The sequence below is a fragment of the Rhipicephalus microplus genome, chromosome X (genome assembly GCF_043290135.1).
Source record: "Rhipicephalus microplus isolate Deutch F79 chromosome X, USDA_Rmic, whole genome shotgun sequence".
Classification (NCBI taxonomy): Eukaryota; Metazoa; Arthropoda; class Arachnida; order Ixodida; family Ixodidae; genus Rhipicephalus; species Rhipicephalus microplus.
The window spans coordinates 226,159,787-226,183,869 of NC_134710.1; the positions used below are offsets into that span (position 1 = coordinate 226,159,787).

The 24,083-nt window shown below is 44.6% G+C and overlaps 1 protein-coding gene across 2 annotated transcripts in view; it reads left to right on the forward strand.

Moving 5' to 3' along the window:
• Herc4 (HECT and RLD domain containing E3 ubiquitin ligase 4) overlaps nucleotides 1–24,083 on the forward strand; it is a 206,327-nt gene that overhangs the window by 92,120 nt on the left and 90,124 nt on the right. For both annotated transcript variants that reach the window (XM_037435637.2, XM_037435639.2), the window contains 2 exons: nucleotides 2,829–2,873; nucleotides 20,002–20,061. In XM_037435637.2, the coding sequence (XP_037291534.1) occupies nucleotides 2,829–2,873; nucleotides 20,002–20,061 (105 nt within the window). The remainder of the gene's footprint in view (nucleotides 1–2,828; nucleotides 2,874–20,001; nucleotides 20,062–24,083) is intronic.

Here is a 24,083-nt window from a genome sequence, read left to right on the forward strand (position 1 = left end):
TGGCTAAAGACATGATCTGATGACACAGGAGCATAAATCATTGGCTGCCTTGTTTTTTTGATTCCATACCATGCCTACCACACATTTTCTGTGTTTCCGTCCATCTTTCTTTCTTACTTTGGTGGTGTTGAGATCAAGAATACAAATACTAGTGGTCTGTTGATGAAAACTTCTTGTTTGTTTGTCTGCGCATGCTTGCCGTTTACATGCCATTGTGAGTTACCGCTTGTTGTGTTGGGATTTAAATGACCCTGCCCATCAGCTTTAAACATTGCGAACAAACAAGAGTGGCACGTAGGTCACTCAGTGGTCGGCATGTCTGCAAATTTTGAAACGCTTACGTGATGCAAAAAGCCCTGAAGCGATGGTCTAGTGCTAAGGTACCCGGCTGCTGACCCGAAGGTCGTGGGGTCCAATCCCAGCTGCAGCAGCTGCATTTTCGATGGATGCGGAGATGCTGTAGACCCATGAGCTCAGATTTTGGTGCACGTAAAAAAAAACCCAGGTGGTCGAAATTTTTGGAGCCCTCCACTACAGCGTCTCTCATAATCATATGGTGGTTTTGGAATGTAACTCCAGTTATCAATCGTCAATTACATGGTGCAAAAAGAGTGAAAATTTAATGTGGAAGTCCATGTGCTCTTCTTTTTGTGGGAGCTGCATTTCAAGAAAGAATGAAAGGGCACCCACACGCATGCCTACACTACATAACAAGCACTCCTCCCTGCAGTGTACATAGCCAACAAATCTGTGGTCACATGCCATGTCTCCAGATTGGTCGCAGATTGGCACTGACCATGGTAAATGACTTTGCCTTTTTGTCCTGTGTAGAGTGCACGATGTTACCACTGCATGTGCACTGAGAAACAAATTAAGATAAATGAACGGATGTGGCCGCTATCATGCGAACGCGACAAGCTCTCTCTCTTCCAGCACTTGAGAGAATGCAATGGAACCACACTGCTTGCATATGCTACCTACAGGAAAAAAAGGATTATCTCGTGTGGAAGGGAAGCCTCACCTGTTAAGGGGTACTGACACAAAATTTCGGGGCCGAGATAGCCTGCGGGGTCGATTCTCGTGAACATTCATGTATCATCTGCAAGATATCAACAGCGATTATAGCTTGGAAGATATTTTAAATTAATTTGGGAGTTTGGGTGAGCGACTGACTCCATAGCGCTATAGACATCCTCGAAGGTGACCCGCTATTGCCCTCACATCACCATGCTGCAGTCAACAAAACAAGTTAGGCTGACATCATAGCCGCCATTTTTTTTTTTTTTTTTGCCGCGTTAGTTTTCCAAGTCTATATTTCTCGGCCACTGGTTGCGAGTGCATGCCATGGTGCACGCTTAGAAAATTTTGTGTTTAGAGACATTTCAGTGCCGTTTTCTATTCGAAAGTAATTCTTGATGCGGATCGTGCGGAATTGCGTCACATTTCTGTGTGCTGACGTGGTCAAGAGTTGCACACGCTAGGTGGCGACAGTTGCGTCCAGCTTTTGTAACTCTCTCAAACCGAAGCTGAAACTGATTGATAATAAGGGGTCTGTAATTATCTATTGTGTGCTGCATTAAACCACGTGTCCTGTCATGACTAACAGCCCTACAGCTATGCATTGCAGCAGAAAAACGTCAGGCCAAATTTTTTGTGTCACTACTCTTTTGGGGGCATTTTACAGGCTGCTTCAATTTAGAATCTTCTAACGGGCCCAATAGTGAACTGATTTGAAAAAGCTTTTTGGAAGTGATAAAGGACTCCTTACAACTTTCAATGACTAGCCAAAATTTGCAGCTATGCCTGGTGAGGAGCCCTTTAACCCATTCACTGCCAAAGCCTATTAAATGGTGAGCAGCATACGTACGGTGACAATTTCGCCAAAGCCAGCAAATCAATGGAAATCTGCATCTAGCACTTCTCCAAGCTGTTCATTGACAGTGTGCACATGCATGCAGAATAATGTCGTGCTGGGTGTCACATGAACAACAAAATATAGAGAACATACTTACAGAATTGGATTTTTCAGTCGAGCTTTGGCTTGCTGTGGTTTGCTACAGTGTACTAATATATGATTGAACAGAGCTTTTAGTCCACTGTGTTGCAATTGAAGAAGTAATACGACTAAAATGATAGTGTAGTCCTAGAGATTCATTGCAAAGTTTGATCTGAACTTTCCTCCCAAAAACAACAGAGGCTAGGGTTCATGACAAAGCAGTCAGCAATGTCAACAACTTCAAATAGTCGTTCCCATCACACTTTCTTGACAGTTGCATAGCTTCTTCTCATTCGCAATCTTTCGTCATGGCTCTTGAAAAGTGGTTGCATATAAAGCATGAGTTGAATATGGCTGAACTTTAAATTTCCTAGAATTCTTTGATTTTCTCCTTGAAAAGTTATTCAAGATGTAGGACTTGTTAGGTTGGTCAATAATCTGTTGCAATGATGAAGCTGAAGAGAAAGCAAGCATTTAATTTTAATTTGCTTTACAAAGTGGCTGATGACATTCGGAAAAGTCGGTATCTTTGCCAGTTGGCTTATGTTAGCTGAAAATGCCAGCAAAAAGATGAGACATCAAGAAAAGAGGTAGATGCACACAATGCTTGAAGCGTTGTGTGCGTGTTATGTTTTTGCTGGCATTTTGATTTTTAATACAGTGAGATTAAGTTACAGCTTGAGATATCATGCCAAGATATTTGAGCCTTGGAAAAAATGACCTGACTATTAGGGATGGCATAACTTGGAATGAGTAGATAACTATTAAAAAAAGTGAAATGAGTTTTGAGAACAGGTCTGTAAGTTTGTGTCCCCATTTTTTCTCTTTTCAGATATTTAAGGAATGTGTGGTTTATATTCTTACCCATCAGATGCAGGTATGTTGGTCAAATGGACTCAGACTCTTTAATTACTTCTACAGCTCTTGTGTCTGGTTACTCTGACATTAATGTAGGTAACATGTACAACCATTTCAATACAACCTTGGATTACAAGTCGCTGAATACCAAACTTTCCTCTCACATTGGGGACCATCTCAAACATGTTGGAAAAAATTGTCCTTTCTTGCTGCATTTGAAAGAATCAATTGCTAAAATATTTTAGCAAAAAAGGTGGCTGATCCCTCAATATCGGAATCAGTATAATACTAAAAGGAAACGAGTCTTTACGAGGGTAGTTAAGCATTTATTGTGCATTGTTTCAGCAACAGCAACAAATCGCAAAATAACGTTAGGAACGGCAAGCAGTTACTAATTTGCTGTGCACATCTAAAGAAGAAAGCACATTCGAAATTAGCATACGAATGGTACCATGCAAGATCGAACAAAGTATGGCTGGTCGATCTCTTAAACTTCTTTCAAAATTTGATATATTGTTGCCTGATCAGTGGAAAGATCTGCAATTGGTTTTGCTGTAAAAATGTTTTTCTAAGCACAGTAAATCAATAATGACAAAGAGGTGGAGGGTCACGTTTACCTGCTCATTTCTTTTTTTTTTTTTCGAATTTAGAGATGAATTACACAAAGTATAGTAAAGCTGCATACCTCACATTTGTTTAGCTAAATATGTTGCCGCGAACGTAATAACAGACAGCGACGAATCGACGTCTTGCTTGCCCTTAGACCAGGACGCAAAAGCCCTCTTCTTTCTTCACTTCCAAGGGATTCCACCTACAGTTGATGGCTCATACCCATTACCTGTGGCATTACTCCCTCTTCTCAAAAAGCATCGGCTCGATGCTGGTAATGAGCGTTGAGAAAAAAATGAGAAAGAAAAGATGGTACCATGGAACCCAACAACTATAGAAGTACTCAATAAAGAAAGGAGTTAGGACACTAGACAATCAAAAAGAAACCAAAGTGACAAAGAAATAGTCATTGCATGGTAAGTTAGTCCACGTTCGATGGATGACGCGAGAAATATGGCTTGAGTCTTGACACGTGCACCACATCACTTTGTGGAAACCGACGGGAACGTCTTGAGGTGCCCTCAGGGAGAACTTCATACGTAACGTCACTGAGTCGGCGCAGAACTTTGTAAGGGCCGAAGTAGCGCCGAAGCAACTTCTCAGAGTGACTACGCTGTCGGATGGGAGTCCACACCCAAACTTCATCGCCTGGTTGGAAGGTAACCTCTCGGTGTGTAAGGTTGTAGCAGTGTGCGTCGGCAGTTTGGCGAGTCTGAATACGGCATCGGGCGAGTTGACGGGCCTCCTCGGCGCGTTGAGCGAACAATGCAGCGTCCGCGTTGAACATGCTCAAGTTGTTGGGAAGGAGCATTGCGTCGAGCATTGTAGTGACCTCTCGACCATGAACTAAGCGAAGTGGGGTGAAACCTGTACTCTCTTGGACTGCTGTATTCTAAGCAAAAGTTACGTAAGGGAGTATATCGTCCCAGTTCATGTGATCAACGGCCACATACATTGACAGCATATCTGCAATGGTCTTGTTCAACCGTTCAGTGAGTCCATTTGTCTGGGGGTGATAACCCGTGGTTTTCCGATGTTCTGTACCACTTAGTCTCAGCACCTCTTGAAGCATCTCTGCGGTGAAAGCTGTACCACGATCAGTAATTATCACAGCTGGCGCTCCATGACGAAGTACGATGCTGGTGACAAAAAACTGTGCGATTTCGGCTGCGGTAGCTTTGGGCAGAGCCTTTGTTTCGCTGTAACGTGTTGAATAATCGGTGGCAACCTCAATCCACCAGTTTCTAGACGAAGAGGTGGGAAATGAGCCGAGCAAGTCAATGCCAATTTGATGGAATGGTGTCTTCGGCGTGGCGATAGGCTGTAGTAGTCCTGCTGGTCGGACAGGTGGAGTCTTACGGCATTGGCAGTCGCGGCATGTGCGGACGTACTGCTTGACTGTCTTCGCGAGGCGGGGCCAGTAGTATGAGCGGGGAATTCTTTCCAATGTGCGCGTGTAGCCAAGGTGTCCGGATGGTGGTTAGTCGTGACAAGCATGTAAAATATCGTCCCGAAGCGAGGCCGGCGCGACCAGTAGGTAAATAGCCTGGGTATGGTCGAAATTTTTCTTATAGAGGACTCCATCCCTGATGCAGAACGAGGCCAGCGAACGTGCGAAGTTTCGAGAAAGGCTGTGTTTTCGGCCTTCGGGGTAGTCAATCAGCGGGCTTAGCTCCATGTCGTCGCGTTGTTGTTGAGCCAAGTCGGTTGCTGATACAGAGAAAAGGAATGTATCGTCCTCTTCAACGTCCGCGTTCGTACTTCCAATAGGTGCACGTGAGAGACAGTCGGCATCAGTGTGTTTGCGTCCTGACCTGTGAATGACTGTAACGTCAAATTCTTGCAGCCGAAGGCTCCAGCGTGCTAGACGACCAGAAGGGTCTTTGAGGTTGGCGAGCCAGCATAAAGATTGGTGGTCGCTAACTACCCTGAATGGTTGACCGTATAAATAAGGGCGAAACTTTGTTATAGCTCAAACAACGGCTAAGCATTCTTTTTCTGTTGCAGAGTAGTTTTTCTCTGCAGATGATAGTGTTCGACTTGCATAGGCAATCACGTGCTCTACGCCATTTTGCCATTGAACCAGTACAGCTCCAAGTCCGACGTTGCTGGCATCCGTGTGTAGCTCTGTGGCAGCGTTATCGTCAAAGTGACCGAGTACGGGTGGGGCTTGGAGATGGTTTCATAGCGTGTCAAAGGCGTGATGCTGATCATGACCCCAAACAAACGGTACGCCGTCTTTCGTAAGTTCATTTAGCGGTTCAGCGATTTTAGAAAAGCCTTTGACGAAGCGTCTGTAATATGCCCAGAGTCCCAGAAATCGGCGGAGTTCGCGCTTGTTCGTTGGGACAGGAAATGCGGCAACAGCTTTTGTTTTCTCGGGGTCTGGGTGTATACCGGCTTGGCTGACAACGTGACCAAGAAATTTCAGTTCCTCGAATGCTAAGTGGCATTTCTCAGGTTCGAGAGAAAGTCCAGCTGTTCAAATCGCCTGAAGAACTGCCTGTAAGCGCTGGACGTGCTGCTCAAACGTGTCCGAGAAGACGACCACATTGTCAAGGTAGACAAGACACGATTGCCATTTTAGCCCAGTAAGAACCGTGTCCATCATTCTTTGAAAAGTAGCTGGCACCGAGCATAAGCTGAAGGGAAGGACCTTGAACTCGTAGAGTCCGTCAGGAGTAATGAAGGCGGTCTTTTCGCGGTCGCCCTCATCAGCAGATATTTGCCAATAGCCGCTGCGTAGATCCATGGAAGAAAAGTAACGAGCATTGCGAATGCAGTCCAGCGAGTCGTCTATTCGTGGTAAAGGATACACGTCTTTCTTCGTGATTTTATTCAACTTTCGGTAGTCGACGCAAAATCGCAGAGTACCATCTTTTTTCTTTACTAACACAACAGGGGACGCCCAGGGACTGGTCGATGGCTGGATGACATCGTCCTTGAGCATCTGCTGGACCTGTTGGCGTATAACGTCTTGTTCTTTTTGCGAGACTCTGTAGGCATGCTGTCGAATGGGTCTCTCGTTAGGCTCGGTGATGATACGATGCTTGGCAAGCGATGTTTGGTTAACTTTCGAAGTCGTAGCGAAGCAGTCCCGAAATGAGCCGAGTAGCTTCAAAAGACGTTCCCGTTGTGCAGATGGTAGACCCTGGTTTACGTCGAGAATGCTTGCAAATGTCATGGCGGAATCGTCGCACGACGAAAGAGCAGATAATGTTTAGGGACCAGGGACGTCGGCAATATCCTCAAGGTATGTGATCGCAGTGTGTTTGGAAAGATGGCGATACTCCTTGTTGAAATTCGTGACTAATAGGCAAGCCTGCTTTCTACTGGGCTGAACAATACCTCGGGCAACGCAGATTTGTTGTGCAAAAAGTAGGGACAAATTTGCTTCTGCAATTACAGCATCGGGGACGTCTTGGTCACGTTCAATGTTGATAAAAAGGCTGTTGCAAGGAGGCAGAGTAACAGATTCGGAGGATACACGTAGGGCAGCCTTTGATGAGCGGGCGTTTTCCGGTTCAGGATGAAACGGGTCCTCGAACGACACCTGCAAGTCTCGTAGGTCAATAATTGCGCCGTGTTCGCGAAGAAAGTCCAGCCCCAGAATGAGTGGACGGGAGCACACAGGTAATACGAGGAAAGACCCTGTGAACGTCGAAGCACGGACTCAAACACGGGCTGTGCACATTCCAGTCGGCGTGACGAGGTGGCCCCCTGCCGTGCGCAACGGCGGTCCTTGCCAAGGGGTAGTTACCTTCCTCAGTTGGGATGCTAGGGCGCTGCTCATAACCGAATAATCGGCGCCGGTGTCGACGAGGGCAGTGACGACGCGATTATCGACGTGAACGGTGATGTCGGCTGAAACAGTCTTAGTGTTGTGACTTTCGGAAACGACTGGAAAGTCGGAACGGTCTTCGTCGGGTCTTTGCGTCGAAGCAGGCTCTTTGACAGTTTGTTGGGACGCGGCTTCACCCCCAGGAGCCGCGGTTTCTAGTTTCCCCTGTGGGGACTCGGTGACCGGCCTCTGAAAGGAGCATAAGATGACGAGGGAATGCTAGGTGACGTGGGGTGGCGAGGTGATGGTGATCATGATTGGGGGCGTTGACCAAGGCGAGGAGCTTGCTGGCCCGTAAGGTACGCTTCAATGTCGCGGGGACGCTCACCGTAACGCGGGCACCGAGCATCAGGGTGAAAGCCACGGAGACCAAGTTGGCGGTACTGGCAATTACGGTAGACGTGACCCGCTTCGCCACAGTGGTAGCAGAGTGGACGGTTATCTGACGTACGCCACACGCTGGCCTTTGTGGCGTTCTGCCGCGATCCAGACGGACGATAAGTTGGTGCACTCGGAAACCTTGAGGCGGGTGGCAGAGTCGAAGAGGTGCCCTGGAATCGATGGCTAGCCCGATCCATTGTCCCCATGGTGGGATCAGGGCCATGTGGTGCAGGAGATCGCAGAGCCGCCGCATAAGTCAGCACAGGGGCCTCAGGCCTTGTTGGCGCGAGTGGGGTGACCACCTGTCGGATCTCATTTCGGATTAAGTCTGCGAGAGCACTTACGGGTGGTTGGGGTCCCGCTGCTTGGAGTTGGTGCAGCTCGTCCCGCACGACGCTTCTTATGAACTCTGCGAGGGCATGTCTCTCGCTGTCAGCCCCAATAGAGCATGCAGCAGGGGTCACGTCGTGGCGTTCATACTGTGACAACCGATACTGGAGAGTACGCTTCATTGTGGTTGCCTCATTTATGAACTCTGCCACAGTCGTCGGTGGATTGCGCATGAGTCCGGCGAAGAGCTGCTCTTTTACCCCACGCATTAAATGCCGCTCTTTCTTTTCCTCGGACATTGCAGGGTCAGCACTCTTGAAGATTCGAAGCATGTCCTCGACAAACATCGAAACTCTCTCTTTGGGTCATTGGTTCCGAGACGAGATAGCCTGCTCCGCTCTCCCTTTCCTTTCAGTGCTGCGGTACACATCACGAAACTGTCGGCTGAACTCATGCCACGTCGCAAAGGAACCCTCGTGATTCTCGTATCACGTTTTGGCAGAGTCTTCTAACGCAAAGTAAACTCTCTGCAGCTTGGGAGCTTCATCCCAATCGTTGATGTTGGCAACTCGATCGAAGTGGTCAAGCCAGTCGTCAACATCTTCATAAATGTCTCCATGAAATGAGCGTGGTGTTTGCAGCGCATGAAAAACATGCGGGAGAAAAGAATAGGCGTCGTTGGTTTGACTCGCCTGGTTGGTTTGACTCGCCTGGTTGGTAGTTGAAGTTGCCATCTCGTCTTGAGAGAGGGCACCATATTCGGGAGATAGTCCTCGCAGGCGGCGACTACTTCTTGTCGTGGGAGCTGTAGCTGTCTCCAAGTAGCTCGATGTGTCGGCTGAAAATCTGCAGCCGAGGCGCATTGACCCAGCACCTCCACCAGTGCCGCGAACGTAATAACAGACAGGGACGAATCGACATCATGCTTGCCCTCAGACCAGGACGCAAAAGCCCTCTTCTTTCTTCACTTCCAAGAGATTCCACCTACAGTTGATGGCTCATACCCATTACCCGTGACAATATGCGTACTTGCACTTACAATCAATTATATTTCGATTCTCTGCGTAGTTTACATTTTTTTATAAAAATTCTCAAATTTGACCTAAAAGCACTTTTTTTGCCTAGCTTGCAGGCCTTTCAAAAAGGGCCTATGACAGAGTGGCGAAAATTCTGCATTATATTCTCAGTATGCTTATTCATAAAACTGCCAAAGCTTATACAGTTGAACTTAGATAATTCGAACTCAAAAGGGCCTGAAAATTTGTTCGAATTAAAAGAAGTTCGAATTAATGCAAGCCAAGTAAATGGAGGGCTCTCCATGCAGTGGCACGTGTGCATTGAGTTAACACACAAGGGGGAAGTTTCAGAAGACTTACATTTATTCACGAATCACAGGACAACTGTCATTAATTGTAGTAATCGGTTATCCGTGACTGCACACGTTTGCCTTGCAACGAGTCAATCCATTCTGCACTCAGCGTGCAAAGTAAGTCTACTTCGGCTTCAGCATTCTCCAGACAAGAGAAGTTGCGCGCGGCAATGTCCAGCGCCGACACTCTCTAAAGACGACAACTACTGCATCTCCGCTAATACCCTCTGCGCCAAAGCTGCAGCGTGGCCAGTACATGACGATCGGGCAGGAGGAGGAGCGTCTTTATGCGGAGAGAAGCAGATCGTCATCTGAGAGACAACGAACACTCCACGGCAGCTTTATTTTTTTTTTTTTCTCTTTTTGCGCGCGTTGTTGAAAGGAGAAGAATTACGTAGCAAGGACGGGAAAGGGCGAAGCGTGGCACCAGTGCAGAAGAGACAGCCACACTCCGCGACAGCTTTCTTTTTATATTCCTCTCTCTCTTTGCGTGCGGCATTGGAAGGAGAAGGGTCTTTACGTGGCAGAGGTGGGAAAAGGAGAAGCGTGGCACAAACGCATAGCAGATTGGCATTTGAGAGAGAGAAAACATTCCACCGCAGCCTTTTTTTTCCTTTTCCTTTGGTTCGCGTGCAGCGTTAATGTGTCGCAGGTGCCGCCACGGGATTGGGTGAGGTGCTGAGAGCATTTTCGGAGCGCAGTATGTTCGAATTAACCATCGCAAGTGCTTGCGCATTCGAATTACTGGGCCTTTTTTCCCACTGAAATACACATAGCTTTCACGGGATCTCATCGTGAATTCGAATGAACCGGAAGCTCAAATTAAGCGTGTTCGAATTAATGAGATTTGACTGTACTAACACTTTTCAAAGATATAATCGCGCTAACTTCACAAAAAGAGCATGAAAGGGAAACAAACGACTGACGACGATAAAAAAACATTTTGATATTTTTTATACTTTTCCCACTTATTCTTCTGCACATCAGCTTTCACAATCAGTAAAAACATGTTGCATTATATGGTTTCAGTTGCAGTTATGGCCCATCAAAAAGTGCCCTTGCACAAGAATAGGCAACAGTAAAATCGGACTTCCTGCCCACCAAGTATAATACTTCAGTTTTTTAAAAGGCAAGCAGCACAGAAATAGCTGTCGACTGCACTGAGGTCGCCAATTTTGAAATGGTTTGGTAACTAGATTGGCCATGTGTACGGTATTAACGAGCAAGCAAATCCGCACAGTCTGGAATGTTTCAGGGCTCGTTTTCGTGTCTTCAGATGGATAGGTTGCGATACAGCCGGGGATAATTTCCACGCATGGGAATAGGAGCGTAGCTATTTTATCCGCCTTTTGCTCGTATAGCAGCCACGTGCTGTTAAAAGGACCCCTGACATCATATGAAGTGCTTGTGTTGTTTGATAGTCCTGCATGCAAGGTTACCTTGGGCCGATTATAAGTGGCGAGTGTAGCCTAGAAGATATTTTAATTTGGTCTTAAAATAAGGGTGCATGCTCTTCCGAGTATTCAGCTGCAATCAATATTTTTTGTGGTTTCATGTAGACCAGGATTCCCCGTGGATCGTTGCAGAGGTCAACATTTGCGGGGTGCGCCAATACCCCGACTAGCACCCGGCGAGGACTATTGTTCCTGAGTCCTCTTACTCTGTTGTCAGGCTGCTTACAAGGTTGTTTTGGCTGCTTTGCCAGGAATGCTCTTCTTTTTTTTTTTTAGGGGACGCGCTCAACGCTCTCGCATCATTTTATTTTTCACCGTACGTGTGTCTTCCTATTTGAAAACAGTGTGTTTCAGCGTCGCCAAAGCTTGAGCGCACTGCATCAGACACTGCTCCGCGGTGGGGCACTAGTTTCTTACAGTATTTAGGCAAGCGTTTTGAATTGACACAAAATTGTTCTGAATTAATGCTGCTAGCATTAATTATACAATACGTTAGAGCATTCACGATGTAATTTTGGCATCACCAGACACAAAGCTAAAAATTACTGTAAAATGCTAAACAATACGTTTGCTGTCGGGGTTCCTTTAACATTGGAGACGTAGCCGATATTTGCTCTTTTTGTGTGTCCAAAGTAAATGCGAACAACAGCTCGTCTACAGTATTTACTTATATATTTAAACAAAAGCGTCCTGATGTGACTGATCTATCTTGGGCCAACAGGATTCCAAAGCATGTGCTTGGCGCGTAAATAGGCAATGGGCCAAGGTCACAGATTTGCTGTCTGTAGCTCAAGTTCTCTAACCGCATTTGGTGCCCGCGCAAGAAACACTTCGAGGCATTGATGTGGAAGTTTAAGTTTGCTGCATTCTCTTGGTGGGAAGCACTTGAAAACTCTTGTCAGGAAGCTGCGAGCGCTTGCTTCCTGCACACGGGTGACAGCGGCTTTAGCTAGAGAAACTGCGCTGCACAAATTAATTGATCTCAGTGAAAAGTGATTCATATCAGTGAAAGGTGGGGTTCCAGGAGCCAAATCAAAAGGAAACAAATGCCAAACTATAGACAACCGGGTGCGCCCACCTATCTCAGATGGCGGCAGCAGACGACTTGTACTGGCCATGCGCACAGTCCGCTGCTCACACTTTGTTTGAATCTGATAGTGCTCTCTCTGCTGCTGTGCGTTTCATGGCAGCAAAGTACAGCTCCTAGCAAGATTATTGTGCAGACTACCATTCAAAGCACAAGAAGCTAATTTCAGTGATCCGTTTCCTGCGCCAACTGCGTCAAAGTGCGCCAAGTCAAATTTACTGCGCCATCCTGATAATATCTGTGGAAGTTGTGCCAGAGTGTGCCGAAGTAGGATTTGGAAGTGTCTATCACCGGCGATATTCACAGTGGCACAACAAAATATGTGCACCTTTTTCTCAGGGCCGCCAGTCACAATCTCATACCTAAAGTTATTAACAGCGGTAGCGCGAGCGTTCTATATAAGCCATGATGCTATGGTGGGTGCCGACGCAACTGCTCAACGCGAATCTCCTCAACGGCGAAACGCGCTCTCCACAGCGGCTCGTGACGTCTTGTCCAATTGGTAACATGAAACCATGGCAACGATTCATTGGCAGACGTCTTCTGCTCCAGGAACGCTGCAGATAGCTCCTTTTTTTAGGCACATGATTGAAGGGATTTTCACTAATAACTTCACGTGTGCCACCAGAATATCTGTCACGTCTACTTATGGACATTGCGATCTAATTTTTTGTGCTTTGCGTCCACAGAATGACATGTAAACGATGGGAATGCATTGACACTTTTCCTCTAATATACTTTATTTCTAGATATTCAATCAGAAGAGCTTTCTAAAGACGATAGTCTTTCTTCGAACTCATCCGTAGCGCCCACCAATATTGCTCAAGGTTCAGTGTTCGTACTTGTGCGATTGTCAATTAAAAAGCAATTATTGCACATATCTGAGGCACCATAACAACACGTCAATATTTTGTATGTAAATCTTTTACTAGACAAGGCATACAGGAGACGCTGCGAGCGCCGACGAGTGCAGACGCGCTTCACGTCGGCTCCTACTTTCATGAACAACTTCACAGTGAAAATCACCACGGGCATTTCTCAGAGTGATATCAGAGGATTCGCCTCGTCATCCAGATTCTCAGGATACCAAAGACTAGGTGGGCCAACTGTTTTTCGTCTTTTTACGGCCTTTTCTCTGTGCACACCACACGAGACGCTGTTAAGCCTCGCAAAACAGGCCGGTTTCCTCAGGGAGCCGGCACTGTAAACCCAATTGAATCCACCGCGTCGGCAAGCGACGCGCAAGACATTGATGCTGATTCGAGGATGATGGACGTACAACACGATGATGATGAATCGCCAGCCACTACTGAGAGTGAAGATGGCTGTCACACCGTCTACTACGGACGTCGTCGAAAGCCCGGACATGAATCGGTCAGGGACGCTGACCGCGTCCATGGTGCTAACAACAAGGTAGAACCCAGTTTTGGTAACACGCATGCCAAAACGCAGGAAAGACGGATGAACCCCATCGAAAAAGCAAGCAGAATGCCCAAGCTGCTGGCAAGAGACTACGAAATTGTCATCCGACCGAGAGGAGGCCTACGCGTAGCCGTACTCGACCCAACCGATATAACCAAAGGCATACATGAAGCCGCGGCTACACCACCAGAAGTCTGGCATTTTGACGTGATATACCCGAACAAGACACAGAACATCATCATAGAAAGCACACCAAACCCCGACCGAGCTGACCAGTACAGAAAAATCAAGAAAATACTTATACGAGGCAAAGAATATGAAGTGGCAGCGTATGAAACAGCACCAGAAGATACAGCCAAGGGTATCATTAAAGGAATCCCACTGGAAGAAACTCCTGGTAGCATTAGGGCGGCCCTTGTCACTGAAAGAAACCACAGCATCATCACGGCAAAACGACTGGGGAATACTACAACGGTCATTGTGCTCTTCAGTGGAAACAAGGTACCCTCCAGTGTGTGCTATGATGGAGTAATAATACCGTGCATGCTATACCGCAAGCAAATTTACTGCAAGCAGTGCAACAGACTGGGACATAAAAGTGACGTGTGCCCCAACCCCCAAGATAAACTTTGTGCTGGTTGCGGCATTCACAACCCCAAAGACGACCACAGATGCGACCCTAGTTGTCAAATCTGTGGAAAAGATCACGTTACAGCCGATAAAAGCTGCACGGCCAGATTCAAGAAACCTTACATTGTAAAACAGAGACAATGGGCCAGACTGCGAGAACATCAAAGGCAAAGCTCATCTCCACCAAGAGGACGTCCACGAGAGCGCTCGACGTTGAGACACAGAAAACGACAGCAAACAAGATCTCGCTCCGGTTCAAGGAACTGCAGCCCTGCAAGCTCCCACCCCAGTTCTAGGTCGGGATCGGCGTCAAAGAGACCAACAAACAAGGTGAGCAGGGCAGATAGAGTACGCGGCTTGCGACCGGAGGGACCTCAGGAGGTCAAAAATAATAACGGTAGCAATAACAACAACAGTCAAGAGTTAGAGCGGCCTAAAGATGAAAACAGACGAATGAAAGAAATGATAGAAAAGATGCAAGCTCAAATAGAACTCCTCACTATGGAATGTGAATGCGGCAAGCCCAGAAGCCCTAATATAACTAATACTGTAATGCAGGAGGAAACACTCATAGCCGACGATCACATGGAGATAACTACCCCTCCGTTAAAACGAAAGGCCAAAACGCAGAAAACTACAGATCCCCCAAGCACTAAACAAGAAAACATCTCGCAACAAACAAGGTTGGATAACATTGAGAAAAAAGTAGACCAGCTGTTAACCGCATTCCAATCTATCCTGGAAATCACCACTAAGACGTCTGTTGATCTGATGGCACTAGCAGCCAGGGTAGAAACGCTAGAACGAGGACGCAACCAACAAACATTCGCAGACCTTCAGGGTGCAGTCGCGAACGTTCACCAACAACCGTAGGCACCATATCCCCTGCAAGCAACTCCCACAAAACCACCAACCCCTCTTATCCACCCATCTATTTTCATGCCTCCCACACAAAAAACTAACAGCAATGGTGAGGCGTGGTAAAGGACAACTCCGTATATGGCAATGGAACTGTAGAGGATTCAGGGCTAAGAAATCTGTCATCCAGCAGTACACCCGACAAGGTAACAAGCCAGATGTTATTTTACTTCAAGAAACGCATGGCCTCGCCACACTACCAGGATACCAGACAGTAAGTTCTGAGCGTGAAGAGGGAAATAAAGCTCTCACTACACTAGTAATAAGAGAGATTACGGTCAGAACCCATAATCTAGAAGGTGGATACCACCATATAATGACAGAACTTCTATCTAGGAAAACAAAAGGGAGCAGCACATTTATTCTTAACGTATATATAGCAGTCCGTCAAATCACAGACAGCAATTTCACTCTGTATTTAGGCAGGCCGTGATATTAGCTGGCAGCGCCCCGCTCATCATAGCAGGGGACTTCAACGCCGCACACGAGGCATGGGGGTATGGTTACACCACCCCCAAAAGGAAACGGTTATGGCAGAGCATACAAGATGAACAGCTTACTCTGATAACAGACCCGTATGCACACACACGCATAGGTACAAGCACCCCAGTAAGACACAACACCAGATCTTACAATAACTAAGAATGCCCCGGGGGCTACATGGCCGCACAACCCGACCCCACTGCTCGGTGATCACCTCTGGCGCCGCCGACGTACCACACAAAGACTGATTTACAAGATACATAGAATACATGCAACACTACAGAAAATCAAGGCGAGTCTTTCCCGCACCTCATCCGAGTCTAAACAGGCAAGAAGCATCGGAATACCGACAGCTACAGACGAACTGCTACCCGAACCCTGTGCACCTCCACAGGAGCTACCCACACTTATACCCGGACAATAAATGTAAGCTATGCATAACAGAAAAGGCGTCTTACAAACATATATTATGGGAATGTCCCAAATTATCAACAAGTTCTCCTGAGGTCCTCCGGGAGCAGTGGCGGCTTGTGCTGCTCGGCTCGGAGGTTCAAGACCAAAAATGAGCTATCCAGCAGGCCAGGGAGGCTGTACAGAGACAAGGTCCTCCGGTACCTCCTTGTGCGCTCTAGCCTGGACCACAACAAACATGCCGGATACAAAAATAAAGTTTATTCATCATCACAAGGCATACATAAGCAATTCTAAGGACCATAGCATTTGTCACGCTGCGCTGACCATGCAACGCTTGCAAGAAAGGCAAGTGTATCAAATGCTTTGCTAAGACGACACGGCGGTGGCACCTACTTGTCGCCTTGCGTTCTACACCTTATCACCTCCGAGACTGGCGCGCACACTTCGTTTTCCAAGATAACTGCCAGATGGCACTCATGTCTCACGTGTGACATGACTTGATGCGCTCGTTCACCTCTGCTGCTCGCTTGAGGCACTCTAACGCAGTGCCTCCAGAATGCTATTCACCGATTTTCTTGTGCAGAACATCAAATAGACCTTTTGTTCACTCTCTCAAAACGCAAGACTATCGTCTTTCGACGACATTTGCAGCGTAATATGCAGATACGGGGCCAATTTTTGTAATGCCTTCCTGCAGCACATTCGCATTTGTAATCGCTGTTGCAGTAAAAGATCCCAAAAGACCCTGCCCTTTCGAACTCGATGTTGCAAGGGCCCGAGGAATAATGAGACTACCGTAAACTTTCTGTGCTATTAACCTCTGCTTCATGTTTTATCTAGTGTGCCCAACCAGCTGCTCCAGCTGCCGTACTTTTTTTTTTTTCAGAAGTATGTAAATAGATACTGTAATAATACTAAACATGGTCATAACACGTGTTAAGTCATTGTGCTATAATGTAAGCATCAATGGAAGCTTGTAGCTAACGCGACATAGAAGCCACAGCCAACAGCTTTGTCGACAGGCATGTGCTCCGCGGCCTAGATAAGTGTGATTTTATGAACGTTGAATGGTGTGTACTAATGCACCTCCAAAATGGTGTGTCTATAGTGTGGCTGCCTTGTGATCAAGGCTCAATGTACACCCCTATAAGGGGTGTACATTGTACACTCCAGAAAGTGAAGCACTTTTGCCCAGTCACTTTGAGAGTAAAAGGTAGAAGGGTATATCAGCTGTTTATAATGCCGGCCGAAATAGTGAGCGCGCCAGCGATCTCGCACTGAAAGTCAAAGTTCATATAACAAGCCCCCCCACCCCCCCTGTTCTTACAATCCTAGTTCCATCCTGCTCCTTGAAAACGGGCAGCAAATTCCTCTCCGCTTGAGTAACAATTCATAGCAGGCCTGACATGCGGTGTGACGTTATCGGATCTGTCCTCCATGCAAAGGAGATACGCCGGCTCTGTTATCTCTGCTTTAGCCGTGTTTGTCGCCCCCGCTTGCGCGCTTTTACCCGCGTGCAAAACACGATGCGTGGGAGGATGTTATCAATTTGGACAGTACTCAAATCAAAACATAATGGTGATGGCCAGTGGCATCGCTGAGAGGGAAATATCCCCCCGCCCCCCGGAAATATTTTTCGCCATGGCACATATTGCGCAAAATGACCATTTGCCTGCCAGCCCCCCCCCCCCCCCCTTTTCAATTCAAGGTGCCCCCCTCCCTAAAAATGAAAAATATTTCTTTCTACACCCCTGGTGATAGCAAAATCCAGTAGAGAATGTCGAAATAATCTTATTGCAATGACAAAATGGCTCTCGCCTTTAAGTTGTCTCAGGCGAATGCATAAGGTAGCCCTTGAGGGTTTTCCTTTATTCTTGCACTGCTTCCTAGAGGACAGACACTATAGGTGGTTTTTGGCAAATAGGCAAAAGAAACTAGCTACATAAAAGACCGCTGCAAAAGGAAAACGAAGATTGTTAAATCATTCAGTTTCAGCACAGGGAGATGAGTGCCAGAGGAGGTTGGCTTTATGAGACTAGCTAAATGATGCCATGTTACGCTCTGCAATATAATCGGTTGTGAAGAAAAAGAACCGTTTTTTATCATTAAATTTATTTTAGGGAAATGCAGTGAGTGTCTAGCATTTGTCTACCATATCTTGCTTCCAGAATGTTATTTCATGAAGTACTATTTTATTCAACCTGTATTGTCTTTTTGCTATGAAAATAATAACTGAAAAAGTTTTTCTAGAATGCTAAACAGCAATGCAACATTATTTTTGCATCATTAGCTGAAAATAAGAAGTGCTCCTAAGATTTCTGGCATCATGAGCTTTGCAATTAATAAAAATATTTCTAGCTCTTCACAAGAGCCCAAAAATAATTATTCATGTCCTTGAGTGTAAATGTTACTTGCTGGATGTAACATTAGCTGCTCGGGATTGCTCCAAAATGGTCAATTTAGCTGCTCCAAAGTGCTCCAAAAAAGAAAATTTAGCTACTCCAAAGAGCTCCAAAATGGAAAATTTCGCTGCTCAAAAGTGCTTCCAAATGCAAATGTTGCTGCTATAAAGTGCTCCAAAATGCAAATATTGCTGCTCCAGAAATTGCTCCAAATCAGCAGACCTCGGTAGCATCTTTGTCATTTCAAAGACACAAAATTTTCACACAGCTACTGACTTATACAACACAGATTGATGCCGCAGTGCCTCAATGAACCCCACGCGTACAACACTAATTTATAATCATTCACTACTGTGTTTATCACTCTATAATTTGCAGTGGCAAGACATAATTACTCAATACAATATCATGCCAAATTGAAAAGCTGTATGCATTCACAAGTTTCATACAATCTTCAGACCCACATGTTGTGCTCATTCTTGCAGAAAGGCCTTATTCGACGGGCCTTCTTCACACCGGAACGTAGACTGTGCACACTTGCTTGGTAACCCCGAAGTCATGGCCGGGGTCGTCACCAAACCATTTCGAAATTGGTGTCCTGAATGCAGTCGACAGCTATTTCAGTGCTGCTTGCCTTTTAAGAAACTGAAGTATAGGCCTGCGTTCCATTCTTGGTGGGCAGGAAGTTCGATTTACCGTTGCCTAGTCCTGTTCAAGAGCATTTTCTGACGGTATGTAACTGCAAGTGAAACCTTATAATGCAACATGTTTTATTGATTGTGAAAGCCAATGTGCAGCAAAATAAGTGTGAAAAGTATAAAAAATATCAAAAATGTTTTCTTAATCATCGGAACTTTCTCTTGCATGCTCTTTTCTTGAAGTTAGTGGAATTATATCGTTTGATTGAAAAGTGTTAACATGAGCTTTGGAAGCTTTATAAATAAGCATGCTGAGAAAGTAATACGGAGTTTTCACCGCCCTGTCATAAGCCCTTTTTGAAATAAAGTCCTGCAAACTAGGCAAAAAGATGTTTTTTAGGTCAAACTTGAGAATTCTTATAGCAAAATCTACACTACGCAGAGATTCGAAATATAATTGAACGTAAGGAAAAGTATGTCTATATTTAAATAAAGAAGTTTCTGGTACATAGCTTTAATACATTCCGTGTAATTCATCGCCAAATTAAAAAAAAACAGTAGTGTAGGTAAGCATGGCACTCCACTTCTTTGTCATTGTTTTACCGTGCTTCGAAAAAATTTTTCACAGAAAACCAATTGCGGGTTTCTTCCTTCCACTCATGAGGCAACAATATATAAAATTTTGAAAGAAATTTAAGAGGTTTACCAGCCATGCTTTGTTCGATCTTACGTGGTATCACAGGATGAGCATGGACTGTCACAGCTCAACACTTGAAGTGAGCTGTTCAAACAGAAAGAAAGACACACGAAATGAGTGCGCAAGTATGGGTACACTGCACTTGAACAGGTGGCGCCACGAACGCAGCAGTGCTCAGTGCCAACGCGGCCGTTTCTGCGTCGTTGGGGTAACAGCATTTCGTCCCAGACCGTACTCGTTGCTGTGTGTGCAAGCGTAGAGCTGTCTGCGTGCGTTTGTCTGCTACTGCAGGCTGATTTTCAGGATGGATAAGTTTTTTCAGGGAAGCATACATTGATAAAGGCAAGCTGCTTTTGTGACATTCATAGTGTTATCATATCCAGCACTAGCGTCAGCAAGACCTAGGCTGTCGTATGGTAGGGGGTGTATGTATGCAGGGAAAAGATATCTGTGAAGGTGCCTTTTATTCCAGACAAAAAAGAACCATGGATACCTCAAACTTGCCCTGGACATCCTGGCCAGGCTCAACACAGTAAGTTATGCTTTTTATATTTTTTTTTCTCTTGATCTTTAGATAGGCCATTGCATCAGGCAGTTGCTGCTGCTTTTATGTGTAATGAAAGCAAAAATGGCATCTTTAGTGTTCATGTTAAAGGTGCAGGGTGTGTAAAAGACACAGACACAGTGAAGTTAACAACTACAGTGTCTGTATGTTTATGCATAAAGTTTCACATGAATAGGCTCTTTTCATAATTGTAAAGCCAGGTATCTTCTGATGCAGTTTGCCAAATGAATGGTGGCATAGTCATTTCTGCAAATAGTGTCCACAAGTGTTGTTCACTTGCACTATTACATGCCACTGTATATATGGCTCTCAAGATGTGAACATGCATAAAAATGAAGCCCCAGCATGTGCAGCTAGAACTTTGTCTTCATTTGAATCGGGACAGGTAGTGTTGTCGCACTCCACAATCACCTTTGGGTAAATGTGTGGTGCTAAAAAGACATTAATTATGAAAATTGTGTGTATTCAAATTACCCAAACTTCAATTCTAATAGTAACCATAGTGTTTTTTTTGTTTGTTTTTTCCAGCACATCACTCATCTGGCCTTCTTAGTACTGAGTGTCTTTGAGCTGTTCCTAGTATACAGTGGCAGTTCCAATGAACTACATTCATTTGAAAATTGCCCAGTGTATTTGACTTGAATATATTAAGGGGGATGTGGCAATGAAAATTATCTTTGTTATTTATGAAGCTAAAGGGATAAAATTTGGCATGCAGATGTCATTTGCTGTGCTGATAACCTAACTGAAATTGGTTTTGATCTATCTAATATAACTTTTTAGTTACAATACTTGATAGACTCTCATTGTCACCCCAAAATTAATTAGCTAATTAGACACAAGTTCATCAAAATTTTTGCATAAGGATATTTACAAGGGTTCATTTTATGCTGTAATGCTATCAGTTTATTTTTAATATTTAAGTAAGCACAAAAAATTTTTCTTTGAAATGTCCTGGACATATTGTTCTACCAACAACTTTTACAAAAAGTAAATTACAAAAAGTCCCTATGATGTGCACACAAATATGGACAGCTTTACAGCACTCGCCAATGTCTAAGATTCCAAGTGCAGGAAACTGAATGTCTATAGCTAAATTTTTGGTGAAATGGCACTGGGATGACTGACAGCAACTGCTCAAAAAATGAAACCTGAAAAAATGAAGCTCAAAGAAATTGGAGCTAGAAGCTGATAAAACGAAACTCGAAAGGAAGATGGCTTTATTTTTTATTGGAGAAATGCGTCTTTGTGGCTACCTTGAGCTCCAATCTATCCTTTTTATGATGATGCCAATATGGTGGCACTTTGCCAAGAGAAAGCTGAGAATTCGCATTTCGCTATGCTCAATTTTCAGATAGCTTTTGAATACAGCCCACCAGTAAAATGCTTCTTTCTCAACTTCTACTACTTACTTTGATCTAAAATCACACTGTGATGTGAAACATGGTCTCAAGATTACAGAAAAAAATTAATTGAAGAACTGAACATTTTGACCAAATTTATAATTTCCGTTGCCACATCCCCCTTAAGTATATGGTATACTTAACATACTCAAAAAACTTGTTGGTACAACATTATTATGAGTGCAAATCGGTGCAACCAACAGGAAGAGACAGAAGAAAGAGTGCTGAACTTCCAACAATTCATTTATTTAAAAAAAAAGCCTTCTCTTTTATACAGTTATACACTGTTACAATAGCCAGGCATAGCACACAGTGATGTTACAGGAATTCACGTGACAAACCTGAATACATCTTTTCTTTATAATTTGAGAGCGACAGAGTGGGTGCATACACAATCATCCCTTTAAAAAAAAAAAATCTTGCCTGCTTCGTTGATTTTGCGTGTGGTGCAATCCTTGCATTTGGGGACAGTAGTACGATCTGAATGTATTGGTCTATGCCCACACGTGTTACAGTGAAGGGGCAGCCACCTCTGCCTTGATCAATCAACGTTGTACAGATACTCTTTCAACCTTTCATTTAAACGTCTTGTCTGACCAACGTAGTATTTTTCACATGACAAGGGCAGCTGATAAACTATGTTACAAACACAATCTCTAAACTGGACAATAGCTGTATCAACGTGATAAATGTTGCATTTGTCATTATATGATTTCTGTCAACAGATTCCCTTTCATTGACTCTACTGTAGCTCAGTTTTAGCGTTCTATGTTAGTCTCGTAAGAGCGTTAATTGAGTTACATCACTACAATCTACAATTCCTGGTTGTAGTGGTGTGCAGTATTTTGGAAGTTGGGTCTGGGATTTGTTCTGGTTGCTGTGATTTACTGTTCATTACGAAATAATATAAACATGACCCTTCTAATCTCAAGTTCACGCTTTTGTATTCGACAGTTCTTTTTTTTCTGTGGTGGTTGTAGTAAACTCAGTTGTAAGTACATTTGTTGCTTTAGTGAATATTTCTGAATAACAAATTTTTGGAAGAGCCCCAGAAGTTTTTTTTATGCGTTGGGTACAAAAACATTTAATTTAAATGAATGTCTGAATAGTAAATATTTCAGTTGTACGAACAAGATGAGTCGACTCGAACTCATTTTTTAAATCAGCTTAATGAAATTACGGGCTTTGCAGCGCCGGTATAGCTGATTCAGAGTGCATCAGTTATGCCATGTGTGTGTGTTGCTCATTACTTCTGCTGAACTATCTTATCCTAGGAATTGTTTTCGGTGTACACTCTAAAGTATAAGTGTGACACTAGGGAAATGTAACAGCAGAGGCAGATGCAGATCTTGTAACACTAGCCAGTGCTGTAGGATGCCTTCTAGAGTTGTGAGAGTTCGTGTCTTAGCAATAAGTTGTGCCATGTTACTTTCTGTGCTTTAAAAACACTGCAAATTAAAATTTATGATTTCTTTTTAAAATGAGATGCTGCATTTACTGCATAATTTGCACCCTTACATAATTTGTGCTCCCCTAATGGTTAACCAGCTTTACTAAAAAAAATTACATATTTTGCTCTCTTTGATCCACCCGAGCTAGCTCACTGACGCGCACTAACTAGGAGACTTTGGACGTTTGGACACATTGGACAGGCACACGCCTAGGCGAATGCAGTCATATATAAAAGGGGCTGCGAGTGCGAAGTCTCTTCTTTTGAGGGCTTCCCCCCAATTACGGTCCCTAGAATAGTGTACCGGAACACCAAAACCTGTTGATGAGACGTTGTAATTGGAAATGTTCGAATGTTTGCGTCCCTCTATCCCCTCATCTCTTCCACCTTGACAGTGCACGCCTGCATCACGGCACGAACAAATTTCTAGATTGGCGTGCGAGGGCCTGTCGCTGCTTTTGCAGCTGTGATGCTAACCTTTCCCCTCGTTCTCTGTGTCTATGCTCCAACGCACCTTTTGTTGATTTTGAAAGTTAAGGTTTGGGCACCTATTCATCGCATTTTTTCTGTTACTTTGTGATGGGCTACAATGATCATATATACAAAAAGTTCAAGCTCCCTATGGGGGCTGAAGAAAACAGGAACCGTGTCACTGACAATCACTTCAGCGTGAAGTTCTTATGATAATCGATACGGGAGAAAGCTCAAGAGTGCACGCTTGCTAATACACGTTTTCTTCCGTTGAAGAAGACCTTTTCAACTATGCGCGATAGGTTAGGTCCCTTGGTATCGCGATATCGTGGGACCAACCGAGGCCTCATCTGGCCGGTTAAAGTATGCGCTATATCTGCTAGATAAACAAGTACACTTTCTGCTAAAATTTATGTTCTTTCTTTTTTAGTTTAATACCGTGCATGTTAGCGCTATGTACTATTGCTCATTATTCTGGATGTGTTTATGAAATCTTCGTGAAATTTGCTCACCCCCTTTTAAAAGCTCCAAAATTACGTATAAAAGTGCACAAATTAAGCGAGTAGATACAGTAGTTGACGAGGTACCATGTTTCTACGATTATGGGTTGGTCAATTTAATTTAAATTTGAAATCTGAAGGGGGTTCACCTACAATCGAAACTGA